Source organism: Nuphar pumila, chromosome 9, assembly GCF_984573655.1.
Source record: "Nuphar pumila chromosome 9, dmNupPumi1.hap1.1, whole genome shotgun sequence".
NCBI classification, from domain to species: domain Eukaryota; kingdom Viridiplantae; phylum Streptophyta; class Magnoliopsida; order Nymphaeales; family Nymphaeaceae; genus Nuphar; species Nuphar pumila.
In genome coordinates this window covers 124990558-124998307 of record NC_143257.1, presented here as the reverse complement: position 1 = coordinate 124998307, position 7750 = coordinate 124990558, and the positions used below count along the sequence as shown (strand labels likewise).

The window sequence follows — 7750 nt, the reverse complement described above, 5'->3', positions numbered from 1 at the left end:
AGAGGGAGAGGACGATTGGGAAAAAGGAAGGGAAGGATGAAGCGAGCGGCCGAGGGGAACAGCGTGGAGGCATCGAAGAAGCCCGTCTTCCTCACAAAGGCCCAGAGGGAGCAGCTTGCCCTACAACGCCGACAGGAGGAGGCCTCCGAGCAAAGGCGCCGCCAAGAGGAAGCCCTCCGCCTCGCCACCGGAAAGCCCTTCTCCGACGCTTCCTCCGCTGCCGTTGCCGCCACCACCAGCATCGCCGCGAATGACTCCGATCGCTCCCGTTACCGCGACCGCGATCGTCCCCGTGACCGTGACCGTGACCGCGACCGCGACCGGGACCGTGAGCGCGAGATCGATCGCCGGAGCCGGGACGAGGAGGCGAAGGCGCGGGAGAGGATGCGGCAGGGGAATCACGCCGAGAGGGAGAGGGAGAAGGAGCTCGAGTCCATCAAGGAACAGTATCTCGGCTCCAAGAAGCCCAAGAAGCGTGTCATCAAGCCGAGCGAGAAGTTCCGGTTCTCCTTCGATTGGGAGAACACGGAGGACACCTCGAGGGACATGAACTGTCTGTACCAGAATCCCCACGAGGCGCAGCTCCTCTTCGGACGGGGTTTCCGTGCCGGGATGGACCGCCGTGAGCAGAAGAAGCTGGCAGCGAGGAACGAGAAGGAGCTCCGAGAGGAGCTCCGACGGAAGGACGGCGTGGAGGAGAAGCCGGAGGAGGCGGCTGCACTGAGGAAGAAGGAGGCTGCGGCCAACCTCTACGACACCTTCGACATGAGGGTCGATCGCCACTGGTCCGAGAAGGCGCTCGAGGAGATGACGGAGAGGGATTGGAGGATCTTCCGGGAGGATTTCAACATCTCCTACAAGGGGTCGAGGATTCCGCGCCCCATGAGGAATTGGGAAGAGGGGAATCTGACCCCCGAGCTCCTCCGTGCCGTCCAGAAGGTGGGTTACAAATCCCCATCTCCTATTCAGATGGCCGCAATCCCTCTTGGGTTGCAGCAGCGGGATGTGATCGGCATCGCCGAGACTGGGTCTGGCAAAACGGCTGCCTTTGTGCTTCCGATGCTCACATACATCTCCCGCCTGCCGCCTATGACGGAGGAGAACGAGGCCGAGGGGCCCTACGCTGTGGTCATGGCGCCCACCAGAGAGCTTGCCCAGCAAATTGAGGATGAGACGGTGAAGTTTGCCCATTATCTGGATATCAGGGTGGTGTCAATTGTTGGTGGTCAGTCGATTGAGGAACAAGGGTTCAAGTTGCGTCAGGGGTGCGAGGTCGTGATTGCCACCCCAGGTCGGCTTCTCGATTGTTTGGAGAGGCGGTATGCTGTGTTGAATCAGTGTAACTATGTTGTTCTTGATGAAGCTGATAGGATGATTGATATGGGGTTTGAGCCTCAGGTGGTTGGTGTTCTTGATGCGATGCCATCTAGCAATTTGAAGCCAGAGAACGAAGATGAAGAGCTCGATGAGAAGAAGATTTACAGGACCACATACATGTTCAGCGCCACGATGCCGCCAGCAGTGGAGCGGCTGGCAAGAAAGTACCTGAGGAACCCGGTGGTGGTGACAATCGGTATGGCTGGAAAAACAACGGATTTAATCACCCAGCATGTGATTATGCTGAAGGATTCGGAGAAGATGCCAAGGTTGCAGAGGCTTCTTGAGGAATTGGGTGATAAGACTGCCATTGTCTTCATTAACACGAAGAAGGCAGCCGATAATCTTGCTAAACAGCTCGACAGATTTGGGTACAAGGTGACCACATTGCATGGGGGGAAGACGCAGGAGCAGAGGGAGATTAGTCTCGAGGGATTTAGGAACAAGCGGTTCACTGTCTTGGTGGCGACAGATGTGGCTGGACGTGGTATAGATATCCCAGATGTCGCCCATGTCATCAACTATGATATGCCTAGCAATATCGAGATGTATACTCATAGGATCGGTCGAACAGGGCGTGCAGGAAAGACGGGAGTGGCAACCACATTCCTGACTTTTGGTGATACTGAGGTTTTCTATGACTTGAAGCAGATGCTCATTCAGAGCAATAGCCCTGTTCCACCGGAGCTTGCAAGACATGAGGCTTCAAAGTTCAAGCCAGGGAGTATACCTGATAGGCCGCCAAGGCGCAATGAAACTCTTTATGCTCATTGAGAGATGAAGATCTAACTTCTCCTCATGGATGGAGAACAGAGAGAGCATGCGTATTTAGTTGTTAGATGGGTTTACCATATGTGGGTTACTGCAATTACACTGTTAGGCTCACTAGGATTCCTCCTGCGAGTGGGTTGGAGCTCATATTTGCAATCTATGGCTTAGTGCTTGATTCATAGAATAGTGACTCTTCTATTGAACTCAGTGATGATCCTTCCAACTATGAATTTCCTTAGGTACTTCCTTGTTTGGAAAATGCTTTGTTGTTCCTGCAATGATGCAGGCTGATATTGGTTTACTTATTGGTGCGATTTAAAAGCTGCAGGCTCAATTGCTATTTTGGCACTTTGTTAAGGCTTCTGTTTTGATTGAAGAACTGCTTTTTGACATTCTATGAGGTATTCTTCTCTCTTAATCATTTGAAAACTTGTGATCTCTCTCTACTGAATATCCATTATTCCTTAGAAACATATTTTGCTTTGATGCCTCTTATGCTTGATTTAAGTTTGATTATCTACTCATGCATGAAAGAAACAAAAACATCAACGTGGTGCTTGCTGTTGTGATACTTCTATAATTCTATTATATTTGGAAAATGAAATGTAAAAGATTAATGCTTGATTAATCGGGTGCTGGTTGAAAATTCTAGTCTATGTAATGTTACAAAGATCATTAATTGAGTCTCTTTTCTTTCAATCTGTATTATCTCATACTTTGGAGTTGTTTCTATCATCAAGTCTTCGTACCATTTCAGATCCTGTCGATGCCATTTCTTGAATTTCTCATTTATCAAACTAAAGCCTGTGTTACCTAGACTAGACACTGATACATGTGGAGAGAGAGAGAGAGAGAGAGAGAGAGAGAGAGAGAGAGAGAGAGAGAGAGAGAGAGAGAGAGAGCAGTAAGCTGTAAAATCGTTGGAGTTTAGATGAAAAATCACTAGGCTATTTGGCAATTGAAAACAACATTATTTACTATATAATCGATACTTGGGAGAAGATTTTTCTTTTTTATATAAAGTATTGGAAGTGTTCATTCATGACAACTGGTATTGGTATCCAACACTTGACACACCCTGTCCAGCATGTCAAGTAGTGTCAGACACTTGACATTTGAAAATTGCCGTGTCCAATTCGTGTGGGAAAGTGTTGGTGTCAGGCCTTCAAGAATGTCCAGGAGACAACCTACAGCTGAATTCCTTATAATATATTCCTCTATAGATCACAATAACTGATGTTTTTGAGCCTGTCTCTTTGGCTCTGATAATCAAAAGAAGGTAGGGGATAAAAAAAAGGAAAAGCGCAATCTGTGTGCTTGTCAGTTAGGTAAGAGCCGTGACTGCTATAGGAGGAGTTCTTACTTACCAATCATGTTACCCTACTAACGATATCTTTGTGTCCAAGATAACATAAGCATGTCCTCAAAAATAGACTCCCAGATTAATGATTATCGTGTTAAACTCAAGTAAGGGGAAACTGCTAATCTAGACTTGCTAGATGTCTGTTAGATGCTGAGATACACTTTGAAAACTAAAATTCTAGACCCGAAAATTTATGTAGCAGCCAATATCTGTTTTGTGGTAAAAGTAGAACCATGACTTAGATAGCCTACTGTTGCATGGCTGTATTTACTTTCACGATTAAAGCAGTAGGTGAAATACCAGATCAATTTGATTTTCTTGGTGAAGTCTTGGGCTTAATTCATGTCAGAAAACTGTTAGCTCCATACTGAGTAGAAGACTTTGTACTCAAAAGACACTTTTTTGCCCTGGTTAGTTGGATATTCAATGGCATGACAAGGATGAAAAGGTTTGCCTTTGGTAGAGCAGCAGCATCCTGTAACTTGTAGGACTACCCATGTTTTACCCAATAGAGTGAAACAATGCCATGAAAAAGCTGCATATGCAAACAATATATAACTGCACTAATCGAAGAAGCAACTTCTCTCAATCTAATGATGAGCCAAGTTATTGAATTCTTGTTCCTTAGGTTTATCATTGGTCTTTGAATCCTTTTGCACTTTATTTAGATCTCAGTTGTACTGATCCTTAGTCAAACGCCTGAAATACTGAAGCCCTACTTGTTGGCTTTGCCCTTTAGACTTGTACTGTTTTTGGGAGTGGGAGAGGGAGTTTTTGAGAGAATGGTGATGCAGTTCAGAAATTGACCTAAACAATTTGGAATTTGCCATATCTTGTGTGTTTTTGTTATTAGTGATGCGTGTTTATTGTGGTTTTAAACTTTTAAAGGAGTTGGTTTTAATTCATTCTTTAAAGGATCTGGTGTCTAGAAGCACTATAATAACATTTATATAGGCTCATGTTTCACCTGTATGTTGCTTGTTGATCTGAGGCAATTAAAACAAATGGTTCTTGGAGTTTTGGTACATTCCAAAACTTATCTTCAAAAGATAATATTCAATTCCAAAGCATTTGAGGTGCTTTTTGGTACATTTTTGAAATCTTTGTCATCAACCCTTTGGATTCTGCATGCAACATGATGTTGCTATTTTAGTTCTCTTTATGCTGCTAAAAGTGCTTAAAACTCAGTAAGCTAACTTATATTTGCTTTTGTGTGTCAGTTTTACTGACTAAATTTTACACAATTCATCTTAGACTTGAGATGGTCAGTGTTTTAGAACCGGATACTAATAAAATTTGTGGTGAGTCCTTTTCTTCAAGCATGTATAACAAGTGCAGTTCCATCTTCAGTTTTTGTCAAACTCATCATTTATGTTCTTAAGATAGCGACATACTAGTGTCATAAATGTGTGAAATATTCTAGGTTCAACAGGTGCCAACTCCTCTACTTTGGGTTGCAACCAATGTCTTATGACTGAGGCATCTGAAACTTTGGGCTGTAATAGACTGGTCGGTGTCATCTGCGGCTCGTCTTTTGAACCATAAGCGCATAATTTTGAGTCGAAGCTGTAGACAAAACTAAATGGACCAAGTTTCAGCTTTTGTTCATATTCCTAAATGCCTAGATCAACTTAAGAAATTGGATTAGTTTTATGAATGTACTTTCTTTCAGCTAGTGCTACCAAATTGTTGGTTCTTGTAGCATCTGATTCAGGCATGCTCGAGATGCCTGTTAGATTTGCAGCTTGTGAATCTTTAGGAGCTTGAGAGATGCAGAGTGGCAGCCATGCAGTATTGAATTCTTGCTTACCTGTAACTTTGACACCTCTCTATTTTTAGCATATATCAAGCATGGCTAGGTAAAGCCTGCTACACAATATGCAGTTTAAAACCAAGGAAATTTGATAAAATGAAAAATGACAAGCAACCTGCTCTTGAAAGTCACTTTGCATAAAGGAGGATTGTTGTTGATACTAAGAGGAGGAATCCCTCTTGTGAAGGCGATGTGCTTTATTCGTGCTTGGCATAAATGACCATGGAAGACGCACGGGGGCTTGATGATGATGATGATGATACATAATGACTAATAAACTATCATAAGTTTGGACTTTATGTTTTATAAGCAAGGTTTGCACTAATAAGTGTGACAAGTAGACATCCTAAGAACCCGGGAGATGTGATTTAACTGCTCTACTTCCAAGACCCACCATATGATATACTAGTTGAAGCGACTTTTCTGAGTCTGGTGCAGTGTCTCTCCAGTCTCCACCATTACCAAAGAAAAAGAGAAATTAGCAAAATTCAACAGTTAAACAATTTTTTCAAGTTCCAAACTTTGTTGCCCATCAAGTGAATATCTTTTTTTTTTAACAGAGAAAGCTGAGGTTAGGCAGACGCCCACCAGTTATACAACCATATACGATTGGGATTCGAACTTGCAACATCCCAACACAAGGTGACGTGCACTAACTGCTCCTGCCAGACAAGCGAAGGTCCCCCGTTGTTATCAAGTGAATATCTTTGATAACCAATGTTTCTCAAGTGAATCTCTTTGATGATATATATTTCTCATTCTTCCCTTAAAAATGCAGGCACATCCATCCCAAGGGTCTCTCGAAGAAGTGAGAGGCAGCCTATCATCGGCTGGTGTATAAGTCTAGAAACTAGATGCTATGTAAATAAATGTTTGCTTTTTTAATTTTTCTCCCAATGAGCTTGCCAGGGTTTTGTGCACGAATAAAAACCATAATTTTTGGTAATCTCGTGTACTGTCTTATAAATTGGTAGCATGAGGTTAGTTCTGATGGTTTTGCTAATACTGCCACAAGCGAGAAAACTTGAATTGGGTGAATCAGTTTGTTATTGTGTTTTCTGCTGTTTTACGTCAACATATGAGGCGTGACAAATGAACCATGAAAGCTGAAGAATTCGGTGTAATTATTCTCTTGTTCGTTCTCAAGCTTTGATGTGCACAATGGCTAAGGAAACTGATAAGTGGTGCAATCTCAGTCCTAAGGTCTCGTATCGCCACCCATCCCAAGAGATGAACTGTAACAAGCATCGCGGTGATCATGTGCGAGATATGGTTGTTATTGGATACCAAATCCAAGCAGAACCTGAAATATAGTATGGGCATAAAAAGAATACCGAACTGAATACTATTCAGTTCGACTTGTGCCCGTCTCGAGCAATATGTGGAGCTGGTTTGAGATACAACTTATCGAGTATCAGACTCAACATTTAACCAACTATTTAGTATGTGCTTTTTAATAAAAATATACAACTTGGTATGTTGTTTAATTATACGGGTAGCGTTTGGCTTTCAATTTCTTGACCCAACATAACTGGAACCAGAGTCAGAACCTGACTACTTGTTATTTGGGCGGGTTCGTGTTCACCTTGATGGGTCGCGTTCCCAACCTGTTGATGGCCTTATGCAGCAGGCTTGATCTGATTGCGCCAGTTTGTTGTTTATTCCAATTTTATTATGTTAAAAAGGCTTCTGTGGGCATCTCAACAACTTGGTTGTTCATGTTCTTTGTAGACCTTGGTCTATCTCAGAATGGAAAATTGTACCAATGTTGATTTCGTGCTTTGGGGTCTTTTCCCGTCTTCTTTCTCAAAGGCATGGTGCTTTTTTTTAAAGGCAAGTTGGGGTTAAGCAGACCCCCTACCAGTTATACAATAATACCATTGGGATTTGAACTTGAAACGTCCCAACACAAGGTGACGAGCCCCCGTTAGTACAAAGGCATGGGTTTTGGTGGGTAGGGCCATGTCCAGCTCAGTGTTACTTGGTCTCTTGACTCATAGAGAGAGCTCTTATTCAGCTCATTGTGAACTCGTTATAAGCTCGGGTGGGCTAGCATAAAATAGAATATTATATGCTTTTCAAGATATAAGTACATAGTAGATGTGACTACATTAGCCTCGAAGCACGATTCTGATGCATAAAGTTCAGAGCACAACTTTGTTTCTTCAAATTTCTTTTGGGGAAAACAGATTGTGAAAACAAGTTTTGGTGCTTAATCTTACGCTTATCATGGGTTTAGCCATTTCTCGGCACACGATTGTATTGGGTCAGCTCAAGCCCCACTCAAGATTGGATCGAGTCAACTCAATCCAACTTTAAAACACGTAAAGCTCAGACACCTTGCTAGGTGTGTCAACTTGGAAGCGTCCAAGGGACATCGAAAATTCAATGCCCCGTGTGTGTGCGTCTATTTCCTCAAGGCTGAA

General features: G+C 43.3%; 1 protein-coding gene across 6 annotated transcripts; it reads left to right on the top strand.

Moving 5' to 3' along the window:
* On the top strand, positions 1–6270 carry LOC149829288 (DEAD-box ATP-dependent RNA helicase 21-like). 6 transcript variants are annotated; one of them, XM_090018024.1, is made up of 4 exons: positions 1–2387; positions 2477–2549; positions 5885–6021; positions 6103–6270. In XM_090018024.1, exon 1 carries the CDS (start codon positions 37–39, stop codon positions 2149–2151), a length of 2115 nt encoding a protein of 704 aa, XP_089874150.1. In that variant the 5' UTR covers positions 1–36; the 3' UTR covers positions 2152–2387; positions 2477–2549; positions 5885–6021; positions 6103–6270. The 6 variants fall into 6 exon arrangements, with proteins under 6 accessions (XP_089874150.1, XP_089874151.1, XP_089874147.1 ...); XM_090018025.1 differs by lacking the exon at positions 5885–6021; XM_090018021.1 differs by having other exon boundaries at positions 5885–6270.
* The last annotated feature ends 1480 nt before the right edge of the window (positions 6271–7750 follow it).

Bases quoted from the DNA above. Each gene is read 5' to 3' on its own strand.
- LOC149829288 (XM_090018025.1), top strand. From the start codon at position 37: ATGAAGCGAGCGGCCGAGGGGAACAGCGTGGAGGCATCGAAGAAGCCC.